The 16,967-nt window shown below is 44.7% G+C and overlaps 1 protein-coding gene across 1 annotated transcript; it reads right to left on the reverse strand.

Moving 5' to 3' along the window:
- Window positions 1-1,459: 1,459 nt before the first annotated feature.
- On the reverse strand, window positions 1,460-16,002 carry SFXN4 (sideroflexin 4). The gene is made up of 14 exons (XM_065672374.1): window positions 15,784-16,002; window positions 15,639-15,704; window positions 12,884-12,958; window positions 11,909-11,935; window positions 11,766-11,820; window positions 10,971-10,996; window positions 8,899-8,949; window positions 8,748-8,813; window positions 8,564-8,632; window positions 7,277-7,367; window positions 5,621-5,736; window positions 4,564-4,649; window positions 3,336-3,450; window positions 1,460-1,839 (listed from the first exon to the last, which is right to left on the reverse strand). The coding sequence occupies exons 1-14, from the start codon at window positions 15,820-15,822 to the stop codon at window positions 1,762-1,764; spliced, it is 960 nt and encodes a 319-aa protein (XP_065528446.1). The 5' UTR covers window positions 15,823-16,002; the 3' UTR covers window positions 1,460-1,761.
- Between the last annotated feature and the right edge of the window lie 965 nt (window positions 16,003-16,967).

Below are 16,967 nucleotides of genomic sequence, written 5' to 3' on the forward strand. Positions count from 1 at the left end.
ACATCTTGCAGGTGAGAAGTACAAATATGTCTCAAGCCAACACTGGTGAGATGCTGAAAGTTGATGCTGGCGTGCAACATCACAGTGACTGCATAGCACTGCTGAGAAAACTTCACCAAAGATACGTTGCTGTGTGTATTGCCAAGTCTCAAAAGCAGGCCAGAGTGGTAAAGTCTGTGATGTACTCTTTAAGACTTAGGTGTGTCACCAGAAGCATAGGAGCAATACCACCGAGAAAAAAAAACAGTAAGGATGTGGCTCACATATGTATCTTACGCAGAAATATTAATTTTTCCTTTTCTAAGCAAACCTGTGCAGCCATCCTCATAGATAAGATGGAGAGGTTGCAATGATTTACAGTCCAGAATGTGAAGGAGCCAACCACACACCCTGAAGTCACTATGATAAACTCTATTACTGCCCTTATTTTTGAAACAGGCAAAACACATGGGCCAAATTCACGGCACTGCAAATAGCTACAGCAAAGTAAACAGAACAGAAGTAGGAACATGTAATTCTAATAGTCCCTTTAGCACCAATCTAAGCACAATTCACTGCCCTCCCTCCTGTGAGCTGATCACTCGTGACTGGCAATTGCTTAGTCTCTGTTTCCATTCCGTCTTCTTCCCTCTTGGACTCTGTCTGCCTAAGTTTTCATTATAATATTTTATGTGCATGTATTGACCTGTTGATTTCTTTATGTTTTGCTTGAGTGCATCTGCTTGGTGTGCATTAGCTACCACAGATGCTGTTCTGTCTGCTGCATTTTGTGTACTCAAATGGAGGTTATCGAACCTCTTTATTGATGAGGATGGGGATATATGTGCTTACCGATGGCTCATCAAGCATTAAGTGTTGGACATGGCTGTTTATTGGCAAAAGAATTTGCATTAACATCTGGTATTAAAAACTCTTTCTGCAGCTCTTCACAGACAGCCCTGGTCCCCTGGCTAATTTTGATGATCACTGCACTGATCACCAGGATAATGCTTATGCCACATCTCAAAAGGCAGCTTTTCTCTTTAGATAAGCACCATCAAATTGCAAAGGTGGGATCCCTCATTGTCCACAACAAGGTCAGGAAGCCACAGGATTTCCCAGTGGCTTCAGTGTAAAAACAAGTTCTAAATCTCAAGAGGATCAGGCCTCAAAACTCCTTCAAAGATGTTGAGAAAGACAGGAATCCCTTTGAAACCAAGTCTGACACCCATTTCCTGAAGAGTTCTTATTGAACACATATTATATTGCCATCAGGGTTGCTTTCTCTAGTACCACTTTAATGGCTACCTCACTCATGCCTCATCCTTGCAATGAGTGTTCCTAAATACAATGGAACCCATGGAGTAAGTATTCCAAGAACCAGCTCAACTTCACCCAAAAGACTACTGCTGCAACCACCTTTACCGGCTGTGTAAAGCAGCATGTCAATAGCTGCAGCCACATCAGCAGCAACACACCCTTTTGTATTCAATAATCCTTTAATTAAGAAATCAATCACAGGAGGAAGCATCCAGATGCCGTTTGTGACAAATACCGTGTTACGCTGCTTCCTGGTACAAGTCCTATGTGTATCTCCCTGTGGGCTGGGCCTTGCAGTGTCATTTTGCAACGTCTGCCTCTCCATAGACCACAGCCCTGTACATCAAGTCTTGCATGTATGCCACCATAAATTCATGATACAGGCGCACAGGCCGGATGAATTTGTTCATACATTCAGAATTCACTTCCACCAGAGCACGCTTTCCTATATTAAACCAATCTCTAAATTCCCCTGTTGTAGAAGAACTCTGTTTCTTCTGTAGATGAGAGAATTTCTGGCTCAAGGTCTGCTCGCTTTATCTGCAAGGTACAGAGAAAGGGAATCAACACCATTCCTGGTAAGTATAAGATAAACCCTCTATACCGCATTGAACTTTGCACAGATTGTAATAGTGTGTGGAGCAAGACTGGATGGGATTTGGGGTTCCAAGAGGTTTTTGTTTTGGGGCTTTTTTTTCCTTCTAAGGAAGAAATATGCTTCATTTAAAATCGGAGGTACTCCTGAGATCTAAACAGCATTACTGCCATTATCTCCAGTCACTATAGAACCATTTAGGTTGGAAAAGACCTTCAAGATCATCAAGTCCAATTGTAAATATATTTGGGTGATGCACCCAGGAGAATGTGTCCTGTGGATTGGGCAACTGGGAAATTCAAAGGGAACCAACCCCCAAACTCAGTACATAGCTTCTAACAGGTTTCTGTTCAGTTTACCTTTGTTGCCATAAGAGATTAAGAAATCTAAAAAAGAGATTACAGTGCCAGAAAGTTCAGGCAAATAGAAGAAACCACTGGAAACTGAAGAGCCAGTCTGTGATTTTCTGAGCATATTCACACAGTGCTGGTAAGGGAGAGGAAATAAATGCAGAAAGGAATCCCAGGCTCAACTCCCACGTGGCCTTCTCCAAAGCCCAAGGTTCAAGGGCTACACAGAATCCCAGCCTGGTTTGGGTTGGAAGGGACCTTAAAGCTCATCCAGTTCCAACCCCTGCCACAGGCAGGGACACCTTCCACTAGAGCAGCTTGCTCCAAGCCCCTGTGTCCAACCTGGCCTTGAGCACTGCCAGGGATGGGGCAGCCACAGCTTCTCTGGGCACCCTGTGCCAGCGCCTCAGCACCCTCACAGGGAAGAGCTTCTGCCTAAGAGCTCATCTCCGTCTCCCCTCGGGCAGGTTAAAGCCATTCCCCTTGTCCAAAGCCCCTCTCCAGCTTGCCTGTGGCCCCTTCTGGCACTGGAGCTGCTCTCAGGTCTCCCCTTCAGGAGCCTTCTCTTCTCCAGGCTGCCCCAGCACAGCTCTCTCAGCCTGTCCATTTAGTGCCTGCCAGGAAAGCTGCCCTTCCCAGGGAACAATTACACTTCACAGTTCAATAAGGCAGGTGAAAAGATGTCTGTCGCATGTGAGGCGGTTTACCTCTGACAAGCTCATGCTGACTTTGCATCTACATCTTCCCTTTCTCCAGCAGGACTGAAAACAGTGCTGGAAGAGCCTTGGTTTCAGTCTTTGAGACAGCTCTCCTGACCTTGCTTGCTTCAAAGTGCTGTGAAAACCTGATTTATATTTACACTTTCCAATGCCGATTTGTAGCACACAACGCAATTTAGACCTAGAAAGCCTTGTAATCCTCTGCCTAGTGCATAAGCCTTCACAAGCAGCCTCTGCTGCCCCTTTTAAAATGCACAACCACATTAATCTTATTGTTTGTTTTCTACATGGCCTCAAGACTGCTGGGTATAGTTCTGGAATGCCTGTTTAATGTAACAGTAATCCTAAATCAGTTCCTGTGACAGGACTTACCTCTCCACACTGCGGGAACATGCTGAGCGAGACCGGCAGCATCCCTGTTAGTACTGATGTAATCGCAAACATTCTCATTAAAGCCAAAGTACGTGGAGTCTTTACCATTTTTGCTCTGCCCAAGACATTGAGAAAGTAAATGTGTCAGTTTAGGCTTGAAAAGTAACCTGACAGTGAGACAAAAGACATTAGCTCTTATTTTAGTGGTTGAAATAGCACTGAAATGGGTAATAACCAAGGCTTAGAAATCCTAAGAATATTTCCTTACTTGATGTCCTGTGCTCTTATTCCTAACTCCTGTTCTTCCCCTCTGTTCTGTATTTAGCTGCAGCATTTTCCAAGTCTAGATTGTCAATACATGATTAAGAAAACAAGCAGCAAGACCGAAGTGACAAAAGAAGAGCTGCATTAGTACTTTAAAGCATCTCAGTTCTGTGCCTAAGATTTTTCTTGCATTACTCTCTTTCCCCTTGGATTTAGCTCCTCTTGTTAAGTCCTACTTTGCCTTGTGCAAAAATTTATTACTCCACATATATTCAAAGTTTTATCTTACATCAGCATTTATGCCTTCTGGTAACAGGAGTCCCTTAAGCTAAAGAAGGGGATAAGGAATTGATTTAGGCAATACCAAATGACATGACGTTGATGATCCCTACTTGTGTTATGTACAGGATATAGATGATCCCTACCAAAAGCTCAGGGCAGGCTAAGAATTCTCTCACAAAGCATACAATGAATTCTTCTTATAATACAGGGTTTCTAAAGGTTGCAAGAGCAGGTTTCACAATATACAAATAACTGTTTCCAAGCTGGGATCCAGTTTTTGTTGCAAATTCAAGAGCCGTATTTCCTCTGCAGCACTAACAGATCTAAGCTAAGTGCTGTGACTACCCTGTACACCAGACACTGGGACCCAAATCAAGTTAAGGAAGCTAGGTGCTGGAAAAGAGCCTGCCAGGAGAGCACAGGCATGCTTCCTGTAAGAGAGCAGAGAGGAAATCCTCATAGCTTTACACAGCCTCCTGCAAACCCTCACAGCACAGATGTGGGCATAACCAGACTCACTTATCTAAATGAATCACAGTAGCTGAACAGAAACATCCCAGATCATCACTTGTACCAAGGCAATACTGCAAACCCAAGAAAGAGTTGGCAAGTGGTAGCATCCAGACTGAACACCAGCAGACACCTCAACCAGGCACCCCAGCCCTTTGGCAGCCCCTCCTACCTTTCCAGAAGGTACACAGCCACGGGTGGCAGGAAAAACGTTGTCCCAAACAAGACTGCTCGTGATATTGCTGTTTCTTTAACAGCCTTGAGGGAGAGAGGAAAAGCAATGATGTTAAAGCAGTGTCTGTGCAGCTTCAAATACTGCATGCTTATCTGAGCACTTCTTTGTCTAATGCTCTGGTGTTTCAAGCAACAGGATAATGAGGAATAAGAACATTTCTCAGAGGAATTCTTTCTTACATGGAAACAAAACTCCTACAACTGGCAAATACTCCACTTGTGACGAAGAAATACCTTAAAGGGTAAGTGAGACTACTGATGCCACATCGAGTTTTCCTACCATGATAGTAATTTTGCTGAGGGTTGCTCTTTTTAAGCTGTGCTGAACTTCTTCCAAATGGCTGTACCCTCTGGGCATCCTAACTAGTTCTCCCTCCAGCTCTCCATAAATCTTTATGCTCAAATAGCTGCTTCCTCTGCTCTGGACAGCAGCATAGAAAAGGAGGGTCACTGACAGCACATAAAATATGACTCCTCCTAGTTCCTATGCCAGGCTCTACAGCGGGCACTGATGAGCAGAGCAAGGAGCAGATCCAGGGTAAGCAGCTGGAGCCCAAGGCTAAAATGCACCAGCACACTATAGATCAGGGCACTACCCTGTGGGAGGCACAGCCTTTAAATAACATTCCCGCTGGAGGAGGTGCATGTGATACGTACAATACAGGGCTTTTCTCTGAGGTGTCCCATCAGAAGAAGGTCCAGAAGTCTTGTCTCCTTCCAAGATGACAAGGGAAAGCAGCAATGCCTGTGCTAGGGTCCCTGGGGCTCAACTCTGACTATCAGTATATTGCTCAGGGGAGGCTGCTAGCCCTTGAAGACACAAGGGTTGTAGAATCTGGTTCCAGAAACCTAGCCCAAAGCCTACCCAAAGGCTCAGCACCTGACCTAGGATTCTTCATGTCAGTATATCCAACTCTGTCAGCCCTCAGCACCACATTCAGCTCTTAGCAGGAACCAAAAGGCACACCAGGAGAGGCCTCCATCCTGTCACCTACCTTCTCACCAGCCTTCTGTGACACTCCTACAACCTTGCCATTTCTGTCCATCACGTTAATTCCATTGTCAAATTCTGGGCTTCTCGCCACCACCACAGTAAATGCAGTCGTCAAGCCTGCAGAGTTAGAGAGGATTTGGCTTTAAAAGATCCAGAACTACCTCAATAGCAACATTCATAAGTACATGCATTTCACACTTCCAGTTCAGCAGCTCACAACTGAATAACCTGGCAGCTTAAAAGGCTGCCCCACAAAAACCTGCTTGGGATCTTAATCTTTGTTTGAGGAGCTTGAGTTAGATTTTAAGGCCCCAATCCTAAAACGTGCTTTATCATTATGGACTCAGAGCTTTCAATCGCTGTCATCCAGTTCAAGCCGTGAGTACTTTGTGGATGGATCTGTGTCATGGATAGGTTTTGTACTGGTCAGCACAGACGAGAAGACCCAGAAGGGAACAGACTTTACTTAAAGGCTGCATTCCCGATTTGAAAGGGAGGGTGTCAGGGGAACACTGGCTCTAATATGTTCCATTATGGATTTGTGGCAGACACCTAGGCAGAGAAGTGGCAGTGCTTCAGCTGGATCCTAGATGAAAACGTTCCAGTCTCCTCCAAACCCAGCTTTACAAGGTGCCTGAAAACATCCATCCCACCATCAGTCACCGAAAACACAAACCTTGGCACTTACAAAGGTCATATCTAATGGGAGTTAATAATCTGGTGGTTTCCTCCTTTCTCTTTTCTAGACCTTGGTCAGCCTGGCAAACTGACTGTGCTTGAAACAGTAGATTTCTCTTTTTATTACTTTTGGGCAGTGCTGTTCAATAAATGCATCAGTGTAACAGATGGCACTTTTCAAATGCTGCCCTAATATTAGACAATTACCCTCAGGTTTCTCTCTGCATTTAAGGAAATGGAAGCACACTTTGACACCTACTCCAAGGGAAACAAGTCAGAAAGCTCTAATGCAGATCCTCAGAACAATCTGGGGAGCCATCTCACTTAACTTGGAACAGAGGAGATGACGTGTTTTAATTCTACCAGCTTTCCCCTAGGAAAAGCCAAAAATGTCTTCAATGGCATTAGAAAACCAGTCAATGACATCAAATAGTGAAACTTGTCCTGGTGCAACTTCACCATGTCAGTAGAGAGTTTCAGTGCTACTACCTTGCAAGGTTAGTGATATTCTGTGTAACAACTCTCTATGCTGTCAAGAGTTTCATAGCCAGCAGCATGAGTAAGGAACTATGGAGTGCACACCCAGAGCTATGTTGCACTCTGGTGTCACGTATGTGCCACACAACGTCATTATCTATTACAGTCCTGGCAGTCCTGATGGTTTCAAGTATGATGTGCAAGCCGAAGGGAAATGCATCCCTAGATACCTTTGGAGAAACAGTTGCATGTCATGCACACACAAAGGCCAGGAGAGTGCTCTGCAGCTTTACAACTGAAAACCAGCAAGAATCAAGAAGTCAGTTCCACTGATCAGTGAGCATCAACTCTCACACAGAAAGGATGGTACCCAGCAAAGGCAGTTGCAGAAGGAGGCTAGGAAACAGTAAGACCACACCTCTACAAGATAACTCTACAGTGAGATGGGGTCAGGAAACGGCCCTCAGACCAGCTGCACGATGCACAGTTCCTCTTTACTCACCAAGGAGAGGAGCAGGTAGGACTTTTTTAATGATTAGATGCGTTAATGGACTCTTCAGTGTGTAACGATTCATGAAGACAAGAGGAAGAGCCTAATGCATGGGGAGAAAACAGGGACCTTCTATTAAAGGAAATGTGCAGCATTCCAGTGTGTGCAGCAGGTTAGGAAAATAGAGCTGTAGCACATAGTTATCATCTATAAAAATAAATGCCTTGGTTTAACATCCCAGCAAAATGCAGGTGTGCTCTGAAGGTGTCTGTAATCACTCTTTTAGATAAGAATACAAAATATCATGATGAAAAAAGCATTAAACATTATTATGTAGAGGACAGCAGCAGTGTGAATAATAAAGACAGAACACAATTACCTCTGACTAATATTCCTTGGCCACCCATCCGGCTGCCTTGCATCCCATACCACTCTCTCCCCCAAACAGGAAACCTGGTTTACTTGTGTATTTGTTACTGATTCTCTGTGGTTTCAGCCCATTTCTATATTCCCATAATACAGGGAAGTTTCCTTTAGGAATAAACAGCCAGGATACCAGCTAGTGCTCACAGTCTCCCTTGGAAGACAAAGGGGAAGAACTCCCACATTCACCCAAAGGCATAGCTGCCTCCCCAGACCTCTGTATGCAATGAGCACTACTGGCCAGACTGTTTTGCCTAGTGGAAAGTGGCTGCAAGTCCCTCTAACAAAAGCAGGAATACTCATATTCTTCTGCCAGAAGGCTTATAAAAATCACTGTTTAGTGTGGAGAGTGAGGAAATGCATTATAGGGGCAAATACACGTGCAATGAGTGTCATGAGGATACCAGAGGTCATTCTGACATAGCAAACTCCAGAAACCAAATACCTATTCCAGCATAGCACAGGGCTAGCTCTGCAGCCCTCAGGAAGGCTAATTTACTTGCATTCAGTGCAGTATTTTCATGATTTCATCACTTGTTTAGGGACAGACAGATGTCTTCCACAGTACTGCATAAACATATCAACTCCAACCCATTGGGTTACTCTGTGTTTGTAAACCTTGCCTATTTCCTCTCATTGCCATTTCCTAAGCTTGCAGAATGCAAAGGACAGAAAAAGAAACATAAGAAGAAGACAAGCAAGGTATTGGCTGGCAGATGATCAGGAAAATTGTTATCCTGAACAGTTCTGGGGCAAGACACCAGAGTAGAGCATCAGAGCACAATGCCGAAGGATGATTTGGCAGTGTGATTATCTCAGTGCCTACTCCTTCTCTGGAGAGCTTATTAGGAAGGCAACCATTGAGCAAATACGTACACCAATACATGCTGCATAGGAAACAGCTCCCAGGCTGAGGAAGATCTGCTTTTCTTGAACTGAGTACCCCTAAGGAGGACAGAAGAAACACACTATGTAAGTCCATTTGTAAACCCCTTATAAATCATGTTCAAAATGGTCTTGTACTACTAAGATGATAGCAGAAATAAAGATCAATATATACTTCAGCCTTTGGGGTCCCATTTCCATTGAAGAGGGTGAATCCCGTGGTGTACAGGTGAAACAAGAACTGCAGAAACAAGAGATTACAAGAAAAAATGAATTTGGGATTGAGACGAGAAGGCACGTAAATGTAGACAGAAAGAGGCAATTACCTGATACAAAAAGTTGTGCCTTGCTTGGTGCTGAAGAGTTGAAGCAATAACCTAAGAGGAAAACCCCACAAGAAAAGTAGGTTTGGTGAGTCTAGAAGGTTTTGGTGAGCAGTAGTTGGCTAGAGCATGAAGACAATGGCTATGTTACTGTCTGTAACAGATGGCTATGTTACTATCTGTAACAGATGGCTATATTACTATCTGCGGCAGTGTCAAAGGCTTCAGTCAGTGCCTAAAACCATTTGCCTTAACTCCAGGTTAACACACTTTCTTGCTACGGATATGAAACACTCACTTTTTCTATCCAATATAAACCACAGAAACACAGTGATTAAAACACTAAATGCAAGAACATTTGAGCAAGATGCTTTCTTACCCCAAATAACAAATACATTTGTACCTGTGAAGCTTAAATAGATGCAAATATAATAACTAAGGTAATAAAAATGTAATTAAAGAAGTGAATGAGAAAGGGTCAGATGGTTTTGACTAGTGGGGATATAGAATACTAACTCTTACTGATCTAAGATCAAAGCTTTTAGGAGTTACTTCCCAATTCCTTCTCAAATTCAGACAGTGAATTAGAACTTCAGTTTTAATAAAGCCTTTCTTGAAGCCTGACCAACCATGCTCAAGGTGTGGAGCACTCTCAAAGGACAGAGTCAATCAAGATAATATGAATAGGAGGAGGGCAGGGAATGTCCAAAGCCGTGAAGAGGACAGTAATGCATTTAATATTAGTGAACGTGCTACCTTTATTATTAATACCAACACTGAATCTAACCACATCTATGAAAGAACATTAAGCTGTAAATACCAAAAAGAAGTATTTCTGTTAATTTTACCACTGTTCTTAAGGAATTTAACAGCCATTGAGACTTTCATTGTACTTTCTAGCAGTGCCATGTAAATCCATGCTGTAATCTCTGTATGGAATGACATTTCAGTCTGTATACTCATAGGCCAAACCCAAACACATCTAAACAAATAAACACGCATATAATTACGGCTACAACTATTCTATGATGATAAAACAAAATGGTGCAAGGTTTGAGCACTGTAATAGGAGTTTATTTCTACATCTTTAATTTCTTGACAACACCATTTCTTCCTTGCAATCACACAATTTACATAAGAAAAAAATCCCATATTTTGGGTCTGAAACACAAAACACAAGGCTCCAACTCCTTCCTACTGCAGTTCAGTAGGAGGTTAAACAGACCAAAACCAAGCCTTGCTCTCAATGCTGAGTGAATTTAAGCTTGCATCAGAAGCAACCTTCATTCAAGAACAACCTCTTTGCACGCTGCTGAAAGAAAAGTATCTAACTTGGTTTGGACTTCCAATGAGATTCCTTAATGGCTTGATTTCTAGGTTACTCAGCACTTCCCATAAAACAGATGTTTTAAAAAGCTTGTGCTGAACATACAAGAAGAGTAAAATCTTCTATTCTCTCCCTATAAAACTTGGCTTTGGAAAAATAGGTCAGAAGAGGTGATCCTGCCCCTCTACTCTGCTCTTGTGAGACCTCACCTGGAGCACTGTGCGCAGTTCTGGTGTCCTCAACATAAAAAGGACATGGAACTGTTGGAACAAGTCCAGAGGAGGCCACGAGGATGATCAGGGGACTGGAGCACCTCCCGTATGGAGACAGGCTGAGGAAGTTGGGGTTGTTCAGCCTGGAGAAGAGAAGGCTGCGTGGAGACCTCCGAGCAGCCTTCCAGTATCTGAAGGGGGCCTATAGGGATGCTGGGGAGGGACTCTTTGTCAGGGACTGCAGTGACAGGACAAGGGGTAACGGGTTAAAACTTAAACAGGGGAAGTTTAGATTGGATATAAGGAGGAAATTCTTTCCTGTTAGGGTGATGAGGCACTGGAATGGGTTGCCCAGGGAGGTTGTGAGTGCTCCATCCCTGGCAGTGTTCAAGGCCAGGTTGGATGAAGCCTTGTGTGGGATGGTTTAGTGTGAGGTGTCCCTGCCCATGGCAGAGGGGTTGGAACTGGATGATCTTGAGGTCCTTTCCAACCCTAACTATTCTATGATTCTATGACTATCTTTCATGATTACTCACCAATGGAAGAGATATAGGCAGGAAGGCTAAAAAGAAAGAAAACTTTATTTCAGTAACAATAACTGCTGTGAGTCTAGATGGATGGTCTTGAGCTGAAAATTCCCCTAATTTCCCCCCCTCTAGTTTCAGCTCTAAGTAAAACACTGCCCACAAAAAACACACCATCACCAGAGATGCCAATTCTAACCTTTGTGTCTCATTCCACATCCCAGAAATCAGAATACCTGGTCACAGCTTGGAGCCAAAAGGAGCCCTTGTGAGCTCCACTCAACAGTACAACTGAGTGTTGAACAGAAATCAACTCTCTGTTCAAAAAGAGATAGGTGGCAACAAAAGCTACCACAGCTATGAGTGGTTATACAAGATAATGAGTAAATAGCCTCACTGTGGTTATATCTGATTAGTAACCTGTGCTGTCTTAGCCTCACCCAAGCAGACTTTGTCTGTCACCACAGCAAGTAAATTCATACAGTAGCCACCTCCACCAAAGGAAAGCTTATGGTAGACTGCTTTATATGGGGAGGGATTTGGTAACTCATTATGCAGTGGGATCAGAGACTGCTCAGTCTAATTCCATCTAGATGAGCAGATAAACTACAGGGAAAAAATTCCTCAAGGGGATTGTAGGAATAAATACATCTTCAACAGCTATGCTAATGCAACTAACAGAAGTAACAGTCTACTTGCTTTTGTATATGGAGAGTACCACTGTAGTATCACAGCAGCTACTCGCTATGAGCTAGTCCCCTGTGATGCTTCAGTCACATACACAAATCTTCTCTTAAGGGAACTTACCTGGAGGTCTAAACAAAACAGGAATTATATCGTCTGTATCAGGATGCACACTGGACTTAAATAAGAAAAGGAATATTAGACCACTGTTGCCATATGTGAATGAGAAAGAAAAAAACCCCAATGTAAGTATTTTGTGAACTTACCAGGCTTAGCAGGAAGGCTTGCTTTGTCTAAACAATTTGAAAATGAGGTTAGTAACCAAGCTTTGGAAGAGACTGGGTAAAATCTTCTGTCTACATTTATTATATCTTCCTTTTTTTTCCCCAATAACTCACTTTAATATAGTGCTATATACGTATACACCCCTGTAATTACTTTTGTCCCTAACAACATACTCTTCAACACACTCCTTGTTGAATATAACTTACATCCTACATGCCATGTGACAGCACCAAAGCACACACTATGGCAGAACAGAAAGTTAGTTTTCAACCAGAAAACAACAGTTTACATATGGCTAAAAGCCCAAACACTTATGTTAAGACTTTAGCTTTTCTGGAACCACAGAAGTTTTTATTTCTCCTTTCAGGCTTTGACACACAAGGTATAACGCCACATGGGAAGAACTGAGCCTAAAAAGAAAAGAAAGACTCCTCCTAATGAAGCACGGGTTCAGCACTACTTCCCACTAACTCTGTGAGTAGGTTTCCCACCCAAGTATTGCTACTGCTCATTTTGTGAGACGTGCAACTAAACCAACCTGCCCTCTGTATGGTGTTACATCGAAGATTTAAATGAGCTTATTAAGTTCTTTGCATATTTATCACCTACCTGTATCACCCCAAGTGAGGATGGACAAGCTTAGAGCAATGATTCCTACAGGGATGCGAGAGCATCTCTTAGCTATATAATATACAACCTAGCATTCTTCAGGACGATAATACTGTGATTTGGCATTAAAGTCAGTAGTAATCCAAAGGAATTCTAGATTTGATAGATTTGATAGATTTGAATTTAGATGGATAGATTTGAAAAATATCTGTATCAGTGAGTTTTTCTTGTGCTATCACTTGTATTAGAATCTCAGTATTCTGTCTGCTACATTTTATATTAATATCAACTACTTCAGCCATGAAGAAAAGATACCTCTATTTCCTATACACTGCACTCCAAAATACCTGAGCATTCTGTATGGGTTCATTAAGGGTCTTCCCAGGGCTTTGTATGGATAACCTGGTCCTTCTTATTTCGTCCTGTATTTGAGAAAAAACAAAACAAACAGATAAAATAACCCTGATTTCAGTATTCTGGAGTGCAACAGATCCCTTATAAGACATTCTAATTACGAACCTAGAATGTCGAGCTAATAATGCACCTGTCCCTCACCAGAGTAGTAAAAGCAAGAACACACCTAGACACAAAACCAGCTCACGACCACAGAAACCTTTAGGTTATTCAGACTCCCTTGGTCCCTTTCTGTATCAATCCCTCAACCTGCTACACAAGTGCACTGGAAATTGAAGTACATGAAAAACCTCACTGAAATCAAGAGTTAATCTTGTACTCAAAGTTACCCATGTGTGCTGGCAAACATAAAGATTTGCTGCCAAAGCAACCATCCAATATCGCCACAGGCACTTAGATGGCTATTTTAAAACCGAATTCCAAACCAGACCTTTAAAAGCGACCAGAAACAAGTCGCAACATCACAAGATGCTCCTGCATGTTCGCAAACGTGTGATCAAGTTTTGGACCATACACTCTTCCTTTAAACTTGGCTTAAGCTTTTAATTATGGAAAACAGGTACACTTAAACTGTGAACTCGTGTAGTTATCCATAGTCTACATAAAACCCTGCCCCTCTAGAGAGAACTGATGAGATGGTTTGACTTTTCCTCAACAGGCACATCTCTATTTGCAAGAGCATATTTTAATTCCAGGAGGTGGGAACTAATCCCAGATCTCCAAATCCTGAACATACCATGAAATTTTATTGTTGACATTTACATATATTTATATAACGTACATTTACTAAATCATGTGATTTGTACATGTAAATACATATAGGGGTATGCATGCATACCATATATAATTATAGAGATAGATGAATAGATAGACACAACACACTAACTCTGCAAGTGACAAGGAAATACCCCAGGTACACACATTTTGACAGTGTTCTACTGCTTTAATGGAGTTTTCCCTTAAATAAGAACAATAATAAAATCAATCTACAAAAAAAGGGCATGGAACTGTTGGAACAAGTCCAGAGGAGGCCACGAGGATGATCAGGGGACTGGAGCACCTCCCGTATGAAGACAGGCTGAGGAAGTTGGGGCTGTTCAGCCTGGAGAAGAGAAGGCTGCGTGGAGACCTCATAGCAGCCTTCCAGTACCTGAAGGGGGCATATGCTGGGGAGGGACTCTTCATCAGGGACTGTAGTGACAGGACAAGGGGTAATGGGTTAAAACTTAAACAGGGGAAGTTTAGATTGGATATAAGGAGGAAATTCTTTACTGTAAGGGTGCTGAGGCCCTGGAATGGGTTGCCCAGGGAGGTTGTGAGTGCTCCATCCCTGGCGGTGCTCAAGGCCAGGCTGGACAGAGCCTTTGGGTGGGATGGTTTAGTGTGAGGTGTCCCTGCCCATAGGAGGGGGGGCTGGAACTGGATGATCTTGAGGTCCTTTCCAACCCTAACTATTCTATGATTCTATGATTCTATACTGACCAACCAGCCAACTCTCATCCAATGTGCTTTTTCGTCTGTCACCCCTGACAAAACTACACAGAAGTGGATGGACAGAAAAGCACATTTTCCCCAGAATTCTCTCGTCAAAACAGTTCCCGAAATTTGGAAGCTACACGTTACGGCCAACAACGTATCGCACTTTCAATAATCAATGTTAAAATTGCAATAATCATTCTCTGGTATAAAAAGGGCCTATTCAGCACTTGTGCTTCCTCTCAGGGGAGGATCCATTTCAGTACAGCCACTTGGAAGAGAACCAAAGACCTTCATGAGCTTCAGACTAAGCTGCACCACGAGGATGGCTGTGTGGATTAGGCAGCAGAGATTTGGGGTGTCTGGGGTGCAGCTCAGCAAACCTGTCCTCTCCAAAGCTGTGACAGCTCCACATCACAACTGACTGTATCTAAAAAGAGCATGTCCAGCTGCTTGTTCCACAGCTCTTGTCTTTGGGGGTTTTCTGGTTTGTAATTGGTTCTTAATTCTAATTCAACTGCTGGCACAGCAGCCATGGTCTAAGCAGGACTGCTGAAGCGGTGGTGTCTAGAAATGCCCTTTGTTTTACTTAATTATACAGAGAAATGCACTCGGCTGTAATTCTATTCATTAACATAAAATCCCAGACTGGTTTGGGTTGGAAGGGACCTTAAAGCTCCAACCCCTGCCATGGGCAGGGACCCCTTCCACTGGAGCAGCTTGCTCCAAGCCCCTGTGTCCAACCTGGCCTTGAACACTGCCAGGGATGGGGCAGCCACAGCTTCTCTGGGCACCCTGTGCCAGCGCCTCAGCACCCTCACAGGGAAGAGCTTCTGCCTAAGAGCTCATCTCAGTCTCCCCTTGGGCAGGTTCAAGCCATTCCCCTTGGCCTGTCCCTACAGGCCCTTGTCCCAAGCCCCTCTCCAGGTTTCCTGCAGCCCCTTCAGGCACTGGAGCTGCTCTCAGGTCTCCCCTTCCGGAGCCTTCTCTTCTGCAGGCACACGTGCAAGTACCACTAACGCAGATTTTACTTTTGCCTTCACAAGTGGAACCCCACACGCCTGTATTTGACTTTGGCGACATGCTCACCCAGCTAAACCTACTGATAGAGCCTGCAGGACCTGTAACAGACTTGGGTACCATAACTTAAAATACATTTTATATCTATATCTATGCAATTAGTATTTCCTCAGGGGCCTTGTAACTACTCACGGAGGACTTGAACAGCAGCAGGGGATCCAACACGTCCGCCCATAGCAGAAACCTCTGTAAAAAAGACTGTGGGACACGCGTTGCGGTCAGACCGGGCTTCACCCCCGGGCCGGGCCGCGCCGCCCCGGCTGCCCCCGCCGCCGACCTGCCCCTCCGCCCTCCAGAACCGCAGGTTGGCGTCCATGGAGCCGCGGCACCGGAACGGCGCTGCCGGGGAGCGGTCCGGCTGCCGCACGCTCCGCCCGGGCACGGAGCCGCAGCGCTGCGGTCCCCCCGCCGGTAGACCTGGTGCCCAGGCCGCCTTGCCGCCCTGAGGCCGGGCCCGAGGTGTGAGGCGGATCCCGGCCGGGGCCGGGGCCTTGCAGCCCCGGGGAGCCGGGTCGCGGTTGGGAGAGCTCCGATCGGCTTTTCCCCTTCCAGCTGAGGCCCCCTGCGCCAGACGGGAGGGCAGAGCCAAGGAGCGGGACTGCAGAGACACCCCCGCCGCGTGCACAGTGACTTACGGGGACCCGGGCAAGAGACGGGTACCGGCGCAGCGTAGCACTGACCTGCGGCTGTGGCTTGCTTCAGCTGCTCCAGCGCCACTGGGCTGTGGTTCTGCATCAGTGAGCTGTGCGGGGCTAACATAGAATAGAGTAGAGTAGAGTAGAACAGAATAGGGCTGGAAAGGACCTCAAGATCATCCAGTTCCAACCCCCCTGCCATGGGCAGGGACACCTCACACTAAACCATCCCACACAAGGCTTCATCCAACCTGGCCTTGAACACTGCCAGGGATGGAGCACTCACAACCTCCCTGGGCAACCCATTCCAGTGCCTCACCACCCTAACAGGAAAGAATTTCCTCCTTAGATCCAATCTAAACTTCCCCTGTTTAAGTTTGAACCCGTTACCCCTTGTCCTGTCACTACAGTCCCTGATGAAGAGTCCCTCCCCAGCATCCCTATAGGCCCCCTTCAGGTACTGGAAGGCTGCTATGAGGTCCCCACGCAGCCTTCTCTTCTCCAGGCTGAGCAGCCCCAACTTCCTCAGCCTGTCTTCATACGGGAGGTGCTCCAGTCCCCTGATCATCCTCGTGGCCTCCTCTGGACTTGTTCCATACTTCACGTACTATGGTGCAGGAGTTCAGGTTTACTGGGAGAAGGGCACGGTTAATAGCAATTTGAACAAAACAGGACTAAAATACTGGGACTGAAAAGATTGCAAGTACTGAAACACACGGCATCACTGGGCACCACATCAGGCTCTTTATTCTACCCTTGAACTTACATTGCAGTGTTGGTACCTGTTACAAAGCTCACTTTATAACACAAGCTTATGCTTCTGTTT

Source organism: Lathamus discolor, chromosome 3 (assembly GCF_037157495.1).
Source record: "Lathamus discolor isolate bLatDis1 chromosome 3, bLatDis1.hap1, whole genome shotgun sequence".
NCBI lineage: Eukaryota > Metazoa > Chordata > Aves > Psittaciformes > Psittacidae > Lathamus > Lathamus discolor.

Coding starts and splice junctions, on each gene's coding strand:
- SFXN4 (XM_065672374.1), bottom strand. CDS start 15,822: ATGGACGCCAACCTGCGGTTCTGGAGGGCGGAGGGGCAG. Junction 11,936..12,883: donor AACCCATACAGAATGCTCAG/GTATTTTGGAGT, acceptor CAAATTGTTTAG/ACAAAGCAAGCCTTCCTGCT. Junction 1,840..3,335: donor TGTTCCCGCAGTGTGGAGAG/GTAAGTCCTGTC, acceptor TGTACCTTGCAG/ATAAAGCGAGCAGACCTTGA.